General features: G+C 40.8%; 1 protein-coding gene across 6 annotated transcripts in view; it reads right to left on the bottom strand.

Annotated features, from left to right (window-relative positions):
- The window catches only part of DNTT (DNA nucleotidylexotransferase), a 191,483-nt gene that overhangs the window by 139,319 nt on the left and 29,685 nt on the right, over positions 1-22,479 (bottom strand). For all 6 annotated transcript variants that reach the window (XM_075935207.1, XM_014581825.3, XM_075935206.1 and 3 more), the window contains 2 exons: positions 20,865-21,039; positions 3,725-3,853 (listed from right to left, as the gene is read on the bottom strand). In XM_075935207.1, the coding sequence (XP_075791322.1) occupies positions 3,725-3,853; positions 20,865-21,039 (304 nt within the window). The remainder of the gene's footprint in view (positions 1-3,724; positions 3,854-20,864; positions 21,040-22,479) is intronic.

Here is a 22,479-nt window from a genome sequence, read left to right as displayed (position 1 = left end):
GGAAGGTAACTAACTATTCAGACATTAATTTTAGAACAATACTTTGCTATTTTATTCTGTCATTATATGAATGATTAAGACAGAACCAAAGAAAATGTATTAAACAAATCCTCTAGTCAAACATGCCATCTTGCAATCCTGCAGCCTTGTTTGTCTGAATTATCCATATTCACACAATTAGACTACAGGACTGCGGAAGGAGTCATGGTTACAAGATCAGGCCTTTAATTGTCTGAATAAGTAAAGGAAATCATGACACTCTCTACTAATCTGTAGTATATATACTAGCTCCGCTGATTGTCTGGCAATCACATCATTTCATGGATTTGATAGTACATTCCCCCCCTTCTTTTTCTTCCATTTTCTGCAAATTAAAAAATGTTCATGTCTCCTGTCTGTGATATATTATGAGATAGTTTATGTCTTTAGGCACAGATTTCAGCAATGGATAATAATTAAACTGTCCAAGGTAGTCCTAATAGGCATTTGGCCTCACATGCTGATTGGAGCCATAATTTCATTGCTGCTTGTCCCCAGCTCCTGAGGAAGTAGTAGTTGGCTGCTAGTAGAAGCCATGAATAAAAAAACAATACCCATCATTGGACTCATGTATGGTGATGCAAAACCAAGACTCTCACCATACCCCACTCCTGATCTTTCTTTCCCCTCCCCTACATCTGCTTGATGGTAGGATAAATAGGATTATGGAAGTACTTTTACCTGTACACCTGGCCCCAAGATGTGGGTAGTCTGTGCAGAAGTTTAAGGGGTGCTACTAAATCCCTTTTACTCCCTCAGGAAGGGGAAGAGGCAGGGTGGAGTGGGTACTGAGGGATCTTATATCAGTTGTAAAAATTAAAGTTGCTCCCCTACAGCTGTAACTTGTTCTGAGAGCAGGCAGCTGAGAATCATGGTGCCTTCCCTTTCTATAGGATATTAGAGAATCAAACATAATACATGTATAAGAGTGGTAAAATATGGCCAAATAAGTTGGTTGGGGGTGCTAGACAGTTGCTGGTATGAAAGAACATATAAAGGTGGTGATTAATGTGCAAAATGTTTTGTGCCAGACAATTAAGCACACAATCATTGTGTTGATAATGAGAGGAAAAAAGTGACCAAATTGCTTCTAAAATATCAGAAAATCTTGATTGGTGAAGCAGCAGTAAATCAAATAAAACACCTATGATTCTACACCTCTATGCCACTAACCCAGGTTTCCAGAAAAATCCTATATAAAAACCTAGCTGAACAATTTACAGAAAGGAGAACCAAAAGTCATTGGCTCATACAATAACAAGGAAATATGAGATAGTCAAGCATATCTATTGCACATGGCCTACACTATGCCAAGAATTGCCTCTGTAAGATCAAATCAAAATATTTGACATCCATTTTTAATAAATGAGATCTACATTGCTAAGTGCATATGGGTTGAGATTCAGTATTCAAACTAATAAACTTTTACTACCTAGAAAGAAGTTACCAAGGGCACATCTACTCTACATGTAAGATCAGCACTGCTGTGGTCAATCTTCTGGGGTTTGATTTAGCAGATGTAGTTTAGATCCACTAGATAAAACTCAAAGGATGCCCCCTTTGATACCAGTACTCCTGCTCCCATCAGCCTCCTGCTGCGTTGGAGGAGCGGAAATGCAACGTAAGATATGTCGACTCCAGCTATATAGTTTATGTAGCTGGGGTTGTGTATCTTACTTCAACCTTTCCATGTAGTGCAGACCAGGCCCAAGGGCCATAAGTCCTAAGAAACCATAGCCTAAGCTTCATAACATTCATACCATTGCCATGTTAACAAAACATCAGTTTTCTTGCTCTGATAGGTAGTATAAGAGATGTCACCTTTAATTGTCTCTACTCAGCAATCACGCTTCCAAAACAGGAACTTAAAATGAGATCCTAAGGCCTAACGAGACAGAGGTAAAGGAAGAATTCCTTAGCTCGTTCAAGTTTCCATAAACAAATATAATTCATTTGTCCTATACCACCTAGTAGTAGGAAAAGCAAAAAATCAGTATTGCCAAGAAAGCTATCACTAGTTGCTGAACGAAATTTAAAATATAAGAGTAAAGGGACCATTTTCAAATGTATCATTTAAAAAAATTAAGCATCTTCTGCCCGATCTTTTTGTCCTGAATATTTTAATGATAAAATAACACCTCCCAGATACTTAAAATTCTCTAAAATCTTGTGCACTTGAAAATTAATGGTCATTTTTTGCAATTATTCTTAACTGGAATTTTCTCCTTGAGGATGGTCTGGCAAAAGTTATCCCACAGAACACTCCATGGATTGCATCTTTGAAAATGATTGCTGTTGCTTTTAATGAGTGTGACACTATGGCCAGTAAGGCACTCTTTTTCAGAATGACCACCATTGCTCCCAATGCCCTTGAGGGAGATTACAGGTCCTGACAACATAAGGACCTGCAAACTTCCCTTAGCACATCTTGGACTCACTCCTGCTAGGGACAGTGGAAGACAGTGATCATTTTGAACGAGGATATCTGCTTATGAGTAGCACTGAGGGTCAAAATAGAAGGTAGTAGTCTTTTTGAAAGAGCAAGTTTTTTAATATTCTCCATAGAAAACTGTTGTTCATTAATTTCTGCTCAAAAAGTATCTCTCAGTTATGAAGAAGAACAAGAAAGAACATTAACTCAAACACCACTTAGTCATGATGCTAAGAGAGAGAAAAATGAAAAAGAATGTATCCTTAAAGTTTGTACAATCTTATCTAGGACCACAAACACTATTATGTACTAATCATAATCATATGATTGTTGCATAACATCAATATAGGAAGGCTATAAGATTGTTAAGGTAGCCTAATTGCATTTACAGACAAGAAAATATTTGGATTTCTTTTAAATTAAATATTGTAATTCTTGATTTTTTATTAGATACAACTTCACGATAGTGTTTTTACTCTTAAATAATGTGTATATATTCTCAATCTTAGTTCAATTTTAACATATTTTATCTGGATCTAATAAATACAATATTTATAATGTAAGTGTCTATTACTATTAATAGAACTGCAGTTAGATATGTTTTCTAGTTACACATATGTAAATACATAGAGCACACAGGAAGGCATGCAAATCTATAATATTAAGAAGGTAAGTAAACCATATAATCTTTTTTGAGATGCCTATTTAACTAGAAAGTAATTCAATTTATTTTCTTATCATCAAATGTTTAGATAAATTAAGATATGCTCAAGTGATCACTCATATCTCAAATTACTATGAAAATAAGAGGTCCACAACCAGAATACATGGAATTGCATAATGGAAAAAATACAGAAATTCCACAGTATCTTTGCATTCTGATTGGCCAAGACCAATCCATTTTAGTTAAAAGGTCCTAAAACCGAATTTTATAGCTGGACCCTTGTTCTAGCCTCTGACAGTGTAATGAAAGGTCAAAAGAATATTAAATGTATTGCAAAAACAGTATATTGAAAGTAATGTGTTTACATGGGCAATTGCAAGCTATTAGTAGGGTGTCTGAAGAGCCTCACTTCTGACACGTAAGAGCAATTTGACTTTAGACATGTCAGGTTTATAATTATATATATATATTCCACTCCTCGTGTTGTACATTTCACTTGTGAATTTGCCAACTGTAATGTGGATGACATTGACACAAGAACTATGTTAGTGTACTCTCCTCAGCTGTAGGTTTCATGGAAAAACTATTACCGTGAATTTTTTGTTGCAGTTATTTAAGGTGGTCCTTCTTTGACATGCATACTGGGAAACTCTGCCTGCAACAAATGATGAAGTTTCTAATTCAGGTGTATACGAAGTAGCAGGATAAGTCTGTTGTACCTGAAAAAAGAAGGGAGGGGAAAAAAACTGCTGAGTCTGTCAAATTGTCTGGAACACCAAAAATATGCTACCAGATCAACAGAAAAGTGAAATCGTCCATTAATTTCATTTGCAATACTTTAACTTAACATGTTCCTGGAAAAGAAATCACTTTCCTACAGTCTGCCAAGAAAACTGAGTCTGTGGCAATTATTTTGAGTGTTCAATTTCTGCAGAGACAGAGATTTCTACTTGGTAGAGATTACTTGAAAACTATGGATCATTCAAATCAACCAACGCTGGATTACAGTGATATTGCAGAGAAGACAAATACTGTAATGGCAAGCCATTAAGCAATGGCTTAAATCAGCTTAGAGTCTAGTTGCTGCCATACATATATTTTTATTAACATTACTTTACACTTACCTATGATTTATGTCCAAGAATATCAAAACACTTTACATATAAAGTCAATGCTTGACCTGGAAAAATGTGATGGTTCTTCTTCTATCTCATGAAACTTTCCCCCACTTTTCCTCCTCCCTCCCCACCGCCTAATAGAAGCAAGAGATATAAAATACCTTCAGAGATCTCTCTGCCCCCATTAAAATATTAACAAGTAAATATTATTATCCTTAATTTCCAAAAGGGAAACAATTTAAACAATTTTCACACAATTGCATAGAAGGACAGTAGCAGAGTTGGAATAAAATATACACATTCACTGTAAACATGAAGGCCTTGGTTTTTGCTTAAAATTTAGTGGACATAGCTATCTTGCTGAAGCATATGAAAAATTCACATCCCTGTGCACTGTGTTATGCTTAAAAGAAGCATACAGGATCTTTTACAGAGGGAAAGGCAATACACAATGTTTATTGAAAATACAAAATGAAAAGCAGCATATGCATTCACACACACACACAGGGCAGATGGTAGTTACCAGTCTGTGGTGGCTCAAATCAGTCTTACTGGACAGGCAAGGTTGACTACGTGAGGAGTTGGGGTTCATCAGTCACAATCTGAGGCTCCTCTGAGGTTTGGCTTGCAGGACTAAACCTCAACTCCTCACTCAGTCAATCTTGCCTGGCTAGTAAGACTGATTTGAGCCACCACAGACTGGTAACTATATACCTTCTGCAGGACCTGTATGTGTGAATGCATTTCATTTTGTGCTTTTCATTTTGTACTTCCAATAAACACAGCATATTGCCTTTCCCCCCTGTAAAAGATCCCATGTAACCATACCATTTTTGGTGGAGAATTACAGACGGGTGAGGGGAATATTGGTATATGTCTTGATTTCTTTGAACCTGGTGCACACACCATTAAGGCTACGTCTACACTACAAGGTTTTCGCGCAAGAAGTCTTTTGCAGACGAGTTCTTGTGCAAACACACGTCCACACCTCAAAGCGCAACGCAAAAGCAATGTGCTTTTGCGCAAGAGAGCATCCATACTGCATGGACGTTCTTGCGCAAGAAAGCTCTGATGGCCATTCGCACTCCAGAGAGAAAAAGCACAGGTGCTCTGATGGCCAGTCGCAGAATGGCCATCAGAGCACCTGTGCTTTTTCTCTCTGGAGTGTCCACACTTGCCTTTTTGTGCAATAGCTGTAGTGCAAAAGGGAGTTATGCCTGGTAGAAGGAGGTTTACATACACCGACAAAAGCCTTCTGTTCTGCCATTTTACTGCTGATTTACTTGCGCAAAAGTACATTTGAGGTGTGGATGCTCTGTAGGTTTTTCTGCAAAAACAGCCATTTTTACGCAAAAACCTTGCGGTGCAGACATAGCCTAAGAGATTTAAAAAAAAAAAAAAAAGAGAGAGAGAGAGAGAGAGACACCAGTAGTATAGCAAATTGACTCTTAGGTAACCTTTTTATTCAGGAATTCTTCTGGATTTATTGTTGGACTGTATGCTTTCATAGCCCTTTGCTGTTTTAAATGTGCTTGTGTGCATAGTAGGTGTCTGCACTGCGTGCCCTCATAGCCCTTTTTCTGTTTTTTGTTGCTTGTGGGCACGGTTTGTGTGCTGCTGCCTTTCTCTCTCTCAGCACATCAGGAATTAACTCTGCACGCTTCTATCCCTAGGTGGAGTTTCTGTGAGGTGAGGCAGGAATTCATACTGCTGTTAGATCCCTCATTGTTCTGCTTGTTTGTAAGTATTACAAGAGTTCACTCTGCGTGTGCCTATTCCTCTCGCTATTCTGCGTCATATATATGTTGTGCCTTTAAAATAAGGGTCCATACTGTATAAAAAAAACCCTACACAGAGAATTAGATGCTGCATGTGAAGGCCTCCTATGACCTATCTAAGGAATTTTGTTATAGTCAAAATATTGTGAGAAATTGGTTTTAACACAGGAATTATAAATACCATGGATGTAGAGGTAATACAAAATAAGATAAACTCCCTATCACAATTTCAAGACAGCCTCATTCTGAAGCAGGCACATGCCAATATGGATTTGGAAAAGCCTGAAAGCTACATGGAATATGTGGCAGTGGCTAAACATTTCTAGCTGGCTGTTACATAAAATACAAATGGAATTAGGGGATAAAACTGCAATAGACAGAAATGCAAATCCTCAGCTTGGCAACACTTGAACATAAAATATATTGAGTGATATCTGGAGATGTGATGGTATTAGCACATGCACTAAAATAAGGGAAAAGATCATTATTGAACACATATAGATACGAATGGATGCAGTATATATCTAACATGGTAAAACCTGACTTGTTAGTAAGGCTATGTCTAGACTGCAAGCCTCTTTCGAAAGAGGCTCTTTCGAAAGCATCTTTCGAAAGAGCCTCTTTCGAAAGAGAGCGTCTAGACTGCACGGAGAAATTTCGAAAAAGCGGCTTGCTTTTTCGAAAGAAAGCATCCAGTGAGTCTGGATGCTCTCTTTTGAAGAAGCCCTATTTACATTGAAGAACGCCTTCTTTCGAAAGAGGAACTTTCGAAAGAAGGCGTTCTTCCTCGTAAATTGAGGTTTACCGCCATCGAAAGAAAAGCCGCGTTCTTTCGAATTAATTTCGAAAGAACGCGGCTTGAGTCTGGACGCAGGGGAAGTTTTTTCAAAAAAAGGCTACTTTTTTCGAAAAAACCCCTGAGTCTGGACACAGCCTAAGTGAAATTGCTGTTAATTGCTCACCAACAGTCTGTGCAGACAGAGCTATGGAAGATAAGCCCACTCCCATAAATGACCGTGGGATCTTTTTGGCTACCTCAGGTTATAAATCAGTGGGCTGGGAAAGAAAATAAACTATTGGATACTCGGAGGAGCCCTCAGAAGTGGGTGTTACCACAGAACCATGTAGTATAAATATGTCACTGGGAACATATACATGGAATAAATTAAAAATATGTAACATGAGCTTTATATAATGAACAGTGTTAGTATGTATGTGTTACAAAATACTTCCTGGGAAAATGTAAAGATGGAAGAATGTAGATGCAATGCCAGTGTGCTGTATGTGAGCAACCACACTGACTTCTTACCAACATTAAAAAAGTATGGAGAACAATGGCTACCAATTCAGTTAAGTTTTCTGTTAACTTTGTTTTGGACTGACATGATTTGACTAATCACTCACTTAAAGAAACACAGATAATTCAGTTTTTACAACAGACACAACAAGTTGTAGGGAAATGTGTCATTAAAATACTGCATGAAAATGGAAACGTTAAAAATTGCTAAATCTAAAAAAAAAAATCACTGTATATCATTGGTACAATATTTTCACAGGTTGGTCTCCCAAGGGCATACTATTATGTATCACCCTTTGCTTATTGTATTGGTACTATGCTGCATTTGCTAAGGTGATTATGTATTAAAGTGACCCATTCAACTTATAAAAGTTGAAGGGTCAAAAGGAGGACAATGTAGGACTGCAGCATGAAATCACCCTTTTAATACATTATATCTACCAGTGTGACATTATGTATGTAACCTCATGAATTGCAGCCCAGTTTTTAGGAATGGGATTTGGGATTTGTTAGTAACCTGTTAAGAATTGCCTTTGGAGAATCTGTTGTTGTAACTTTTCTTTTCTGGAACTTTTTTTTGACATTGTAAATGTAACACCATTTTAAACTTTGCACTGCCTTAACTCTCTTTAAAATTAGGTGTGTGTCTATGTCAAAGGTGGGCAATAATTTCTGAAGGGGGGTCACTTTGCAAGTTTCAGAAGTGTCTGTGGGTCACCACAGAAAGGGGAAAGCCTTGGGCAAAAGGGGTATGGGCAGGAGAATTCAAGTGCTCTCCCACCCACCAGGCCTTGATTGGCCTGAGAGTGGGGGAGTGCATGAAGTCTTTGCCCACGGCCCCTGTCCTGCTAGCGTTATGCAGTGCATAGAGAGATCCGCCAACTGTTTTGAACAGTTGGCAGTTGCCTCTAGACCAGTGGGCACCAACCAGTAGATCAGGACCTATCGGTAGATCTTGGAGCCTCTGACAAGTGATCCTGACTGGTTTGGCTGGGAGACTATCAAGTGCTGGCACTTCAGCTGCTCCTCCCCAACTGTCTTGCTGGGTGGGGGAGACAGAGGTAGGGGGGCATTGATGTCACTCTGGCCCCCTCCCCTGTACCTCATCTTCACAGAGTGAGAAGGGTGGGGCCTTGACAAAGGGCTGGGGTACGGGCAGGGCCTCAGAGAAGGAACAGGGTAGGGATATTTGGGTTTGAGGTTGTAATGATCAGAAGGAGTGCTGATCAACACCCGGTGACTAAGGGCTAGCTCAGGTACCTAACAAAGGTGTCAGCCAGGGGGGCGGTTCAGGCAATTAGCCAATAAAAATGCAGGTAGGAATTTCAAATGGGAAAAGAGGGGTTTTTCTCTCTCTCTTCTTTGTTTAAGATCAGAGCAGTTTCTCCCAGATATTGAGGGAGATGGGACATACTTTCTCTCTCCAAGAATGGACTTCTTGAAATGTGTAAGTAGGGAAACATTTAGATCAGGGGTGTCCAAACTTTTTTCAAAGAGGGCCAGATTTGAAGAAGTGAACATGCGTGAGGGCCGGGTCGGAGGCGGGCGGAGAGCGCAGGGCACGCCGGCCTCATGGCGGCCCGGGGGCAGGGCAAACCCGCAGCCGAGCGGGGGAGCGGGGCTGCGGACGTGCCCTACAGGGCAGGCTCTAGGACCGCGGAGGCCATGGGCGGCGGCGGCGGCGCGGCCGGAAGCGGCGCGCTGGGCGTGCCAGTTCAAAAGAGCGCCGGGGAGCCAGGAGAGGGGGAGGAAGCGGGGGCCGTATTAAATCGGAACACGGGCCGCAATTGGCCCGCGGGCCGGACTTTGGACATGCCTGATTTAGATAGTCCATTGGGTTTATTGGTTTCTTTGTTTGGGGGTTTGGAAATCGTGTCTGAGTTGGCTAATTGTTTTTCTCTTTTGTAACTAACGATTACAGCCCAGGGACTTTCCCTGAGTCTATACCAATTGTGGCTATTTACCACCTAACCAATTTTCTGTACTTGCAACAGTAGTTTTGTTTTGATGATAAAGGAGTTTTCTTTTTATTTTAATTAACTGGTATTGGTTGATTGTTGGGTCCTTAGGATTAAGTGCCTAGTTGCTAGGGCAGAGTCCATTGTTCTCTGTGGATTCCCTCTGTTTTCCCCACTCCAAGCAAAACAGAGATTGGGGCAGGAGGGAGAGCTTTACCTTAGTGGAAAAGATTCCCAAGTGATCTCTCTCCCTGAAAGAAAGGTTTTTATTTTATATATTTTTAATCACTTTAAAATGTGTTTGGCAGCACGGAACCAGTCTTTTCTTTTTCTTTTTATTCATCTCAGGGGGACTGAGATTGAATAAGTTTGTCTCTGGGAATCACAGAGACAGGTTTTGCGGTGTTTATTCTGCTAGCAGGCCCCCCATCTCTGCACGCAGAGTATCAGTTTGGGGGATTGAGCTGTGACAGAGGTAGATCCTGGACTGGCTTAAATTCAAAAAGTGATCTCATGCTTAAAAAGGTTGGAGACTACTGCTCTAGGCGCTGCACGTCCCTGGTAGCATGAGGAGGATTAGAGCATTCTCCCCACATCCCCAAGCCAATGAGGGCCTGGGACAGGAGAGCCATGAAGTCTCCTCCCACGCCCCATCAAGAAAGAGACAAAGAATCACACAAAGAAAGAAACAAAAACTGATGGCGGAGTGGAGGGAGAGGGGGGACAGAAGGACTTTAGGGAAATATTCTCTCTCTCTCTCTTTCTCTCCTCCCAGACGTACTCCCTCTGGGCAGTCCTTTCGGGGGTGGAGTGCTGGCGGCCCAGAAGCTGCATCAGGAAGGAGCCAAAGGGAGGCTTTTCCCTTTGTTTGGGAGGCTCCTCACCTTGCCTCCCAGCCAATGGGAAGGGCCTTGGGGTGAAGTCTCTCACTCCCCTCTCTGCCCTACCAAGGACACATGGTTTCCTCTGGTACCGTGCATCCTTGGCAGGGAGAGGAGACTTTGTGTGCTCCCCCTGCTCACAGGCCAATGAGAGCCTGGGGCAAGGAAGCACGCAAAATCTGATGCTCCCCACCCTGCCAGAGGTGTGTGGCTCCTATGGTGCTGTGCACCTCTGGTGGGAGGGGGGAGGAGACTGTATGCTCCCCCATCCCCAAGTCTCAATTGACCTGGGGATGGGGAAGCAGTAGAGTAGCTGTGGGCCAGATCAACCAGCTTGGTGAGCCAGATCTGGCCCATGGACACAATCTTGCCCACCGCTAGTCTATGCAAAAGTGTGAATGTGGGATGTGTATGTAAAGAAATCAGTCCCTGAAGCCAGCCTGTCTGGAGCCCAGCTGCCAGCACTACCTTGATGGATGAAGAACAGTGCAAGTGAGGCCTGCCAAAAAAACCACCCAAGAAAGAGAGAGAGAAAGCGAGACAAAATCTCCATCAAGTAAAGATCAAAGTTCCCTCTGCCATTAACTGATGACTCATGGTGCTACAGTGTCCTGGGACAGTGGAACAGGACAGGTTCCATGGACTAAAACATAATAAAAGATGGGAGCAAAATTATAGAATTGGGTCTTTTTGTTCTACAGTTACCCTCCAGGAGCATCAGTGCACACTGACACGACCTAGCTTCCCTCCTCATGTCTAGACAGTCTGGCCAGTGGAACAGCATGAGCAACTGAGGCTGATAATTATATTCCATCTGTAGAACTGTGTACAAGAGGCCCTTGACTTGCAACGCAATTGGTTCCAGGGGAAGCGTCACAAGTCGGGGGTGTTGTAACTCGAACCCTTATTTATGATAGGTGCCATGCATCATCGTAAATGTGGGCCAAAGACGTAAGTTTCCACCCCTTCTGCACTTACAAAAATGGTTGTAAGTGTGGGGGGTCGGAACTCGGTCAGTTGCAAGTCAGGGGCCTCCTGTATGTATGAGTGCCAGGTAATTTTAGTAATTAGCAATAGTAAATGAATTCTGCCTTTACAATAAACGTGGCATATTGCCTTATCACCCTAACAAGACTCTGCTAGTTCTATTTCTACAAGTATAACTGTAGTTACACAAACCTAACCTTCAGAGTAGATGCAGCAAGGTTGATAAAAGAATTATTTGGCTTACCTACTGCCACTCAGGAATGCAGACTATCTACATGGATGGAGAAAGCCATTCCATCAATATAGGAAGCATCTAGACTGCTGTGCTATCTCCAGTAGAAAGGAGCTAAATGCCACTGCTTCCTTTGTTACTGAAGCAAGTTTCCCAAACTAGAATTTCTTTTTTTTTAACGTTAAGATTGAAAGAAAATGGACAGTCATTCCTCACATACAAGCTGAACTGGGTTAACATTGGAGAAGTGAGAGGAAGACAAAAATTAGGCTTATAATGGGAAGCTTGCTTCCACCTGAACTATGGAAAGATGACCACTTTCTCTGTAATGCATATAGGCAGGGACAATTTCATCCACACTAAGTAAGCTTTCATATATATTTTTTATTTCATGTAAAAGCTGTCATAGGATCTGAGCCAGTGGAGACTAAGGATTAATGTAGTTATGTAATGATACTCTCAGCAACTCAAGGTGATTTTCATGCTACTGAAGAAAAAGAGAATTTACTGACAATTTTCGCTGTCTATTTTGAAAGGAAGTTATTGTCTGTCTGTCTGAAGCTATTCTAGTGAATAGCGAAGGGTTTCAGTGAGGGTCAGCAGCATTTCTCTGCTACTCTTGCATACTTTCACGAATGATACTTTAAAACTGATTTTAAAATCATAAGCACTGTGATTGATTATAGCCAATATACTGCCTGCACTACAATACCATTGGGAAGGTTGTGAACAAAAAGAATGTTACTGAATGGAATATATAAGAAGGCATCAGCTTTATTAGGTTGTAAAGCAGGGGTGGGCAATAATTTGTAATGGGGTAAGTGGTCAAGGGCCACACTACTATGGAGGGGATGTGAGGTCTAGAACGGTGGGTGGGGTGTAAAAGGGAGCTCAGGATAGAGGACTGGAGTGCAGGAGGGAGTGTGGAGTCTGAGAGGGACTTTGGATGAAGAAGGGGGTTATGATCTGGGGCAGGGGCTTGAGGTCCAGGAAGGGCTATGGGTCCAGCAGAGGATTCTGGCTTGGGGAAGGATGATAGGAGGGAGTGCAGGGTCTGGGAGGGACTTGTGACCTGGAGGATGTGGGGAGAGGAGATATAGAGGATTTAGGTGTTGACCTGGGGCAGAAAGTTTAGGGGGGAGATAGGGTGGCAGAGGCAGGCTCTGGGTGGGAGGTGCAAAACTTGGTGGCTCCAGCCAGCAGCTCTGCAGGAACCTGAGACAGGCTTTATGCTTGTTTACTGGGCTGACTGCTCCATGTGGTTCTGCTCCAGCACGGGGAGGTGGGAGGGAGGCTTCGCTTGCTGCCTCTGCCTCCAGCAAAATTTCTCAGCTCCTATGGACAGATCCTGACCAATGGGAGCAGAGGAATTTTGCTAGGGGGTGGGTACAGTGTGCAAAGCTACCCTTCTTCCTCCCCAGCCATCCAGAGCTATTAGAAGCCAGCAGCATGAGCTACTATGGAGTAAGGGTGCGGGCAAGATGGCCGCGGGCCAGATCCAGCAGCTTAGTGGGTCGGAACTGGCCTGCTTGCCACCTCTTGCTCACCCCTGCTATAAAGACAGCTCTCCAAGAACTATAGTCCTGAGAAGAATAATTCATAGTGCAGCTGAATCCAGGTAGCAGGCAGGTAGATTGAGAGCATACTGGGATTGATAATAAAGAAGAAACTCTTTCTGAGTATCTAAGGGTGCATCTACACAGCATCCTAAACTCAAAATAAGATACCCAATTTGTGCTACGCAAATTGCGTATCTTATTTCAAAACTTATTTCAAAATAGCTTATTTAAAAATTTGGTGCATCTTCACAGCACCAAATTTCAAAATAACACGCTATTTCAAGCCATCCCTTATCCTTTGTGCAACAAGATTTACCAGGATGGAGAAATAGTGCACCTGTTATTTTGAAAAATATTTTGAAATAAAGAGCAGCTTGTTAGCCGTGCAGTGTAGATGTACCCTAAGAGAATGGTAAGCTGGCACATAAACATCCTCTTCCTGCCTCTGGAAAATTATTTGAGCTTTTTCCCCATCTTTAGTATCCACAAAGGTTATGTTTTTAATTAACAAGACCTGCTTATACAATTAACAGAACAAACCTGGGACAGAAATCAGTAGAAAAAAGTATGCAACTATAATTACTGTAGTCTGATTTGTAGGGACTATTAAGGTGCCAGCATGAATACTAAAGAAATTGTCTCCTATCATCAACGAAACATAAAAGCAGGATTTATATTGCTTTTTAGTGGGGAGAACAGATGGGAGATTATTGTTTATACAGATTATAGGAGAAATCCAAATATCTCTGTCCAGCAACAATTACACTGCAGTTCCCCAACCTCACACATTTTGCCTTGTCACTGCCAGCCAATTTACTGTAATGTGAAGAAACGGCTACCCATAAGAATGAAGAGTATCTATTAATCTCTGTTCCATAGCCAGATCTCTCTTGCCCATAAAATGCAGGTTATGGTCAATTAAATATAGGCCAAAACAATTTGAAAATGCTCTAGTATGTAGTTCTCCTGGTTGCTTTGATATAATATCTATGCAACTGCTACAGAATATTTACAAATATTTTCCATTAGGGTGCATGTGAGAAAAGGGTTTTAAATCTATGAAAGCTCTGTGTCTTCTCCTTAAATTTCCCTGCTATGGTGCTTGTTGCTTCTATGTATGGGAAGAATGCCAGCCCATCATACTTTCCTTTCCTCTTTTACAGAAGTATAAATACTGAACTCCTGATTCTTTATATAAAATATAAAATATCTAACTAGAGAAGCCCACTTTGAGTCTTCAGGTTTTCCCCAAAATAAGTACAAGTTAATGCTGCTCTCATTTTCCGTCTTTTTTTCCGAAAGAGAGAAAAATTCAGCTGAATTTGACCCTATAAGCCCATGTAGCAGAAGTGAATCATTAGGGATGGCCGCATACAGAACAGAGGAACTCACGGTCATTCCTTTTACCGTGATATTTTCAGTGTATCTTGAGCCAAAGAATGGCTTGGTCTCACTGCAATTGGTTATCATGTGAAAGAGTCCTTGGTTCATGGCTGGCCTTGGAAAGACCTATTTTGTTCTATTTTTTTTTTTTTAATTACTCAGATACCACGAGTGTATCTGGACTACAGGGTTTTGTCAACAAAAGTCCACTTTTGTCGACAAAACTATACTTGCATCTACACTACCGCCGCATTCTGTCGACAGTAAGTCGACAGAACGCAGCAGTTTTGTTGACGGCAGTAAACCTCATTCTACGAGGAATAACACCTTTGTCAACAGAGTTCTGTCGACAAAAGTTAAGTGTGGATGCAAGGAAGAATTTATGTTTACAATAAAGGCCTCAAGGAAGAAGCTCTGGTGGACACTCCTGCCACAGCTTTCAGCTCTATTGTTCCTGCCTGTAGCCATCTTTAAAAGGCACAGGCACCCAGGATTAGCATTCTGGCAGCAACCCAGCTGCAGCCAAGACCCTGAGACTGCGCTGCCCTTTCTGGTCAGGTAACTCGGAGCCATGTCCCAGGGACAAGCCCCCCAAGACTTCCCTGGCCCTTCCAAGGACACATGCCCACAGGAAGCCGGGGCGCCAAACACCAGGCATCCTTCTGGTCTGGGCCCAAGATAAAAGTCCTCTTGGAGCTCTGGTCTGAGAAGGAGGCTCTTCAGGCCCCACAGCAAAAAAACAAACCTGAAAATAAACTGCTGTGGTGTCCGGGAAAACAGGGCAACCACAGCAAAAATGGCAGCAGCTTTGCTTTCCCTCTAGGAGGTAGGCAAGCCAGAAGCAGGAGCAGAACAACAGCTGTCCAGGAGGATCCCTTTAAGCACGCGTCTCTGCAAAGAGCATGCAGCAGCACCTGGACTTTAAGGGTATGCCTAGACTGCATCCCTCTGTCGGCAGAAGAATGCAGATTAGGCAGGTTGACATTGCAAATGAAGTGGGGATTTAAATATCCCGTGCTTCACTTGCATTAAAATGGCCACCGCTTTTTGATGACATGGCATTTTGTCAGCAAAAAGCGGCAGTCTAGAGGGGGATCTGTCGAGAAAGAAAGTCTTTTTCGACAGATCCTGTAAACCTCCTTGGAGGAGGCATAAGAGATTTGTCGAAAAGGCTGTCTTTCTCAACAGATCCCCCACTAGACTGCCGCTTTTTGCTGACAAAGTGCCGCATGGGCAAAAAGCAGTGGCCATTTTAATGCAAATGAAGCATGGGATATTTAAATCCACACTTCATTTGCAATGTAGACCTGCCTAATCTGCATCCCTCTGCCAACAGAGGGATGCAGTCTAGACATACCCTAAGGCTGCCCCTGTGACCTGCCAGAAGCACTTCCGGGTGCCTTCTTTTGTCAATAGAGCATCCAGCAGTCTGGATGGTTTTTGTCAACAAAGCGGATCGCTTTTTTGATCCGTGTAATGCAGTCTAGATGCTCTTTTTTGACAGAGGCTTTGTTGACAGTATCTGTCAACAAAGCCTCTGTTGACAAAAGCCTGTAGTCTAGATGTGCCCAAAGAGACACACAAAGTAAAGCAGAATATCTGCACAAAGTAAAGCAGAATATTAGAGAGAGCGAGAGAGAGCGAGAGAAAGAAAGAGGGTACATCTACACTTGTCTTCTAGTTCGAACTAGGGAGGCAAATGAAGGCGACCGAAGTTGCTAATGAAGCATGGGATTTAACTATCCGGCGCTTGATTAACTGAGTTGTGGCCAGTCGCCATTTTGGAAATTGACTAGCCCGATTTAAATTGCTGCATATAGAGGCAGTACTCCAAGAAAAACCCCTTAACTCGAATTAACTGGTACTCCTCCTACAAGGACTGGTACTTCTCACACCTAAGAGATTTAGATACTTATACAATGAGGGGTACCAGTTAATTCGAGTTAAGGGGTTTTTCTCAGAGTATCGCATCTATACATGGCAAGTTAAATCGGGCTAGTCAATTTCCAAAATGGCGACCGGCCGCTACTATGCTAATCAAGCACGGGATATTTAAATCCCGCGCTTCATTAGCAACTTTGGTCACCTTCATTTGCTTCCCTAGTTTGAACTAGGGGGCAAGTGTAGATGTACCCAAAAAGATTTCAAATTTTTATACACAGTGTATTGTGTGAACATAAGCCAAGTTGTACTGTAATGGTAAGAGTGTGCTGTGGAGTAAGGAGTACATTTACAACTCTTATGCAAGAATGTACTAGTAGAATGAGTGCAACTTGTTCATTGATTTAATACAATAACAGTTTTTATATGTTATACATGAATGATTTCATTTCAGTCTCTTTCAAGTGAAGATAACCACTAGACACACAACCTTAAGCTCTGCTGGTCACTGTATTTAAACTGAAGAGTGACCATGCTCAGTTGGATGCTTTCTATTATGTCTTTCACTTTCTATCTTCTGTCTTCAAGTCTTGGGTTATCTAGAGTCTGAACACATTGCAGTCAGTTATTGATCAGCACCAATGCCTGGACATTTCATACAATATGGATAGTATGGCTGAAATTTTCCAGATCCACCTAAGAGATTTAGATAATCACTTTAATCAGATTCAGACATCCAAATCTCAATAGTGATTTTGAAAATCCTCCATTTCTTCTGGCTGATCTCCTCAGATTCAACATATTTACTGTTCAAAACAGCAACACAACAGTTTTTACCGTTTTTTGCAAATGTAGTGCCATGTTAGAGATCTTACAATATTGGTTCAAAAAGGAAAGACATAAGAGAGCGCTAACCTTGAGTAAATGTAATGGGTAAAGCTGCAATTTACAATGTGCTGCAAAGAGCAAGGGAGCTTCTTAAATATTAAATCATCTCTAAATTTACCCTAATTTCTGAGTAGCGTCCATGATAGGTGTGGCTTAGCTTAACCATGGATACTTTTGTGTTATTTGTGAGGATATGCTCGTACCTTTCTTTAGTAAAGGGAATGCTCAGTGCAGAGGATAGCAGCCCAGGAATCTGTTGCTTTATTCAACTATATTGCAACAGAGGGGGTGAAGACAGACATTAACTAAACTGGAAATAAAGGAAGAGTGGTGCATGACTCCAACCCATAATACTTTGAGTATCCCAGTTAATCCTTTTATAACCACTTTACTGCTCTCCATCTTTACAGGACTGCAGTACACCATGAAGTCTACCACAGTCCAAGCTAAATCTCTCAAATTAAGTTACTGCAAATAAGTGCTGAAACTTTGCCAACTAACGACTAAATTCCCCCCCAAATAATCAGAAGTTACAGATATTGTTGACCTTATGGCAGGCCAGATAATTCAGCAGCAAGGTCAGCCTGACACATTTTTATTAGCTATGTTGATCCAGGCTGCACAGATCGAGATGGAAAACTCATACTAACAAGCTCTGCTTACTTCCAGAGCTGTATGAGTGGGAGGGAAGAGGGGAAGATTGGGATTGGCCCCTCAGGCTAGTTTTCAGGTTTCCTTTTGTTTTGGGGGATGCTGTCTGTCAGCAGCACATGAAATATTTCTTCCGTTCCATTTACTATGCCTCATGACAGTCTTATTTTTCTTCTTATCCTCTTTGTCTTTAAAGCTTCCTCACTATCTTATGTGTTTTATTGACATTAGCCAGAAAACAACACTACATCCCAACATTTGAGGACCCCCCACTTGCATTAGAACATCTGAGAAGGCTAACCTGAGAACCTCATTGATGCCTTTGTCAACAAAACTTATTTAAACAGGATGATCATGTGGGGTGCATTGAGGATTTCTTTACTGTAGATGCAGCAGAAGGCCTAATAAGTAGTTTACAAAACTGAGAAATATTTTTATTTTTCCTTTTCAGATAAGGCTTAATCAGTCCAACAGAAGAGCCTAGAAAATGTGACTGCAACTTGCAGCCACAAATGCTAATTATTACTGTATGGAAAGCTGAGAGCTCCGATCAGCTTAGTTCTGGTTTTTCTATTGTATCCGTCACTTCAGAAAGTATCAGAGTACCTTATAAGGTATTCACAACCAGAGAAAACAGTATTTTAAAGAGGTTTTATTTAATTTATTACCTGGGCTGTGTCTACATTGGCAAAATTTTGTGCAAAAGCAGGTGCTTGTGCGCAAAATCTTGACGCCTGTCTACACTGGCCACGAGTATTTGCGCAAGAACACTGATGTTGTAATGTACAAAATCAGTGCTTCTTGCACAAATACTCTGATGCTCCCGCTCAGGGATAAGCCCTCTTGCACAAGTATTCCCAGGTATATTTGAATGCCCTTAAAAATCACAGCTCATATAAGCATATTTTCTTGAAAATCTGAAGCTGTGGAGATTTAGAAATTGCCAAAATTAAAAAATGAAAGTGAATAAGAGAGCTTTTGATTTAAAACTGTATCTCTCAGTTAAATTCTCAACCAAATTTGAAGGCTAAGTTTTTGGGAAAATTTCAGTTAAGTTAAGTTTGAAAGTAATCCAGAATTCATATCTTTGTGACCAGCCTCTCTGAGAGATTGCATAATGTTTTAATTATACGGGATTTTGTTTTTATTTCTGAACAGTATAAATGTATTTTACATTCTCCCTTCTTCAGGCTCAGTGGCAAAGGAGTATTGAACATATAAATACATGCTACGGTATTATTCTGAGCCTGAGAGCAATAGTGCCATCTGGTGCACTCATTTTTTAAAATCTTACTAAACATCTTAAATCTCATCAGAGTCTAGATTCTATATCAGATTTTGGAGTCTGGCATTGGAAAGTGACCCAGGAACCACAATATTTCAGGAGTGTTTAATAAATAGATCATTCTTCATATTTTAATAATCAAGAAGAAAAATAAGACAGACATTGCTGGTTCATTTTTAGATACTATATATGGGTATGTCTACACTACCCCGCTAGTTCGAACTAGCGGGGTAATGTATGCATACCGAACGTGCAAATGAAGCCCGGGATTTGAATTTCCTGGGCTTCATTTGCATAAGCCGGCCGGCGCCATTGTTAAATGCCGGCTTGTTCGAACCCCGTGCCGCGCGGCTACACGCGGCACGGGCTAGATAGTTCGAACTAGGCGTACAAATAGTTCGGAATGGCTTGCTAATTCGAACTATCTATCCCGTGCCGCGTGTAGCCGCGCAGCACGGGGTTCGAACAAGCCGGCATTTAAAAATGGCGCCGGCCGGCTTATGCAAATGAAGCCCGGGAAATTCAAATCCCGGGCTTCATTTGCACGTTCGGTATGCATACATTACCCCGCTAGTTCGAACTAGCGGGGTAGTGTAGACATACCCTATATTATTAAGCTATACACTGCAGATCTTTGTAGTGGTCCCACTGTCCATCATTTTCTTTAATATAGCTCTACAATGGTTCTACAGTTATCTAATCCAAGACCTTTGAAGTCAATTGATATCTTATTGATTTCAAAGGGATCTGGATCAGGCCACTAGCTCTGCTGACAGATTTTTTTGACTATGTTGTAATAATACTTGGTCAGTCATTTTTGGGGGGTGGGGGGTGCACAAATTTTTCCTCTGTGATATTGTTTATAGCAGTACAGTACATGAAACAATGAATTCACACTACTGTGGCTCTTTTGAGTAATGTGGATTGCTAATTTCACTCTGAACCACTGAGATCTGAGTGTTTACTGCTGCAAATCTTACAGTGGTACTAAGCAACCATCTAGAGTGCATAGCTTGTAGGGGTAGTTTCACAGAGTGCAGCCTGAAGTGGTACTACAGAATAACACTATTTAATCTGAAACCCAAACTGCAGTATTACCTCATCATCTACAATGCAGTTCTAAGAGTGGTTTACTTATGTTACTTTTCACAACATTAAGGATCACATAATAGGGGATACTATAGTATCGTCTTCAGTACAGATCCTGTTGTGATACATGTATTATTGTAGTGTATTATCCAAGTTCCACTACCACGTTTTTCCTCACACGTAACAAATCTGTAATAATAGTAAGGAACAATGACTACCCTTTTACACAGAGATTACATTACCAGTCCCTTCATAGACTCTCAGGGCATGAAAATCAACTTGAAACAATACAGATTTTAACATTTGTATATTATGCTGAAAATGGGAAATATTCCAGGAGTCATTAAAATGGGATATGTATCACCCAGCTTAGTTACATTTACCATGCTGTCTGAGGTACTTAACACATATAGCCAAGATAAATGCTTGAGTGAAGTAAGGTTTTCTTTTAATGTCACCAAATTTATATTAATTATTAATATTATTTCAATACTAATATATCAGATCACTACTCTCAGATTACTATCTCTGAAAGGATATATCAGATTACTATCTCTAAAAGGATTTTCCTTTTAATTTATGTATTTTTTCAAGAAAGCATTTAAAATAGACATTCATATATTTAAATGAAAATGCTCTACAACATCAACTTTACACCAAAGCACAGTGAAAGTTGCCTGATTAGTCTAACTTTTAAGCTTATTGTCAAACAGCCTGCACTCATACTGAAATATCTAACTTACAATAAGTTGGTATTTTTTCTCTGAATCCACTGGTTTTCCAGCTTCCATGCAAGCCGTGAACCAAGAGATATCAAGGAGTTTGAACCTTGAGCTGTCCCTCATCTTGTGTCCTCTCAGCCATTCCAGAACTTCAGCATAAGAATTGTTCTCTGCCACAATGTGAGTGACAGAATCACTATAAAGAGGAAAAATTAAGATGAAGTTTTATTTTTTTGAATCCAATTCTAGATAGCTACAGTGCTGCTATTTCAGTCTTGATATACACTCCCTGAAAATTGTCATATGTATCATATGTCAGGAAGCAGGAAATGTGTCATGTTTTCATATCACAAAATATGTTTTCCATTCAATGAACCTAGCTTAAGAAAAAATTAGCATGGCATCTTTTATAAATGCAGCACTTTGGTCCTTTCAGCATCATTTACCTTCTGTGAGACGCTCTTCTGTTACATTTATTTTTTGCCACTTGAAAGATATTACACAACCAATGTTATAATGAAGAGCTGTTTTATGTTACCTGCCAGCCCTGGGAAAAATAAAATTCCAGGTTAAAGAATGAGAACTTTGTAATAACATCCTCTTAAAGTTCCACAGTTGCTAATATTTTTTTATAAAATTATATCTTCTGTACCTAAATAAGGTACTTAAAGGACATTAGCAATTGTGTATATGACAGCAATCTTATGAATTATCAATCTTGTCAGAAGGCCACTTCCTGGTTGTTAATATATTATAGGTTGAAAGTCTCTAGTCCAGCATAATCTGTGGTCTGGCATGATTTTAATTAGCCTAATATCCACTTATCACGGATATGGCCAAGTTTCCCACAGTCTCATAAGTTTGTTTACAGCCACCAGTCCTGGCTCTCAGTGTTCTGTGCTGTTATTTAGCTCTAATTTAAAATCTAATTGTTTTCTAAGAGCCCAGTTGGCAGAGGAAGTGTTGGTAATGCTGCTAGACACTATTGACCTCCTGTGGTTCTGAAAACTCTCTGGTTTGGCACCTGTCAGGTCCCAAGAGTGCCAGACAAGAGAGGTTCAAGCTGTAGTTTCTTAAACCTATCTAGGTTTAGTTTATCTTAAAACTGACAGCTTAATGTAAGAGAGACAAGGTGAGTGAGGTAATATCTTTTATTAGACCAACTTCTGTTGGTGAGAGAGATAAGTTAACCTGTGTAGCTTGAAAGCTTTTCTGAACCAAACAGAAGTTCGTTCAATATACTATATTACCTCACCTTATCTTGTCTCTAATATCCTGGCACTGACATGGCTACAACTGCTCTGCAGATTGTACAATATATCACTAATATACCATATGATAGTTATTTTTAGATTGTCATAGAAATGTGGGACCAGAAAAGACAATACAATAACATTTTACTTTCCGTACCTGAAATATGTGATAAAGAATTATTAGACATTGTATGAAGAATGACTATACACCTCAGCTTCTAGAGATTTTATGTTCTATTCAGCCATTCTATCCTTACACAGAAGCAAAATGCAGGACAATGTAGCACTTTAAAGACTAACAAGATGGTTTATTAGATGATGAGCTTTCGTGGGCCAGACCCACTTTAAGACTCACTTTAAGTGGGTCTGGCCCACGAAAGCTC

The sequence above is a fragment of the Pelodiscus sinensis genome, chromosome 8, assembly GCF_049634645.1.
Source record: "Pelodiscus sinensis isolate JC-2024 chromosome 8, ASM4963464v1, whole genome shotgun sequence".
NCBI classification, from domain to species: domain Eukaryota; kingdom Metazoa; phylum Chordata; order Testudines; family Trionychidae; genus Pelodiscus; species Pelodiscus sinensis.
The sequence above is the reverse complement of the archived record's forward strand: the minus strand, read 5'-3'. Positions and strand labels throughout refer to the sequence as shown.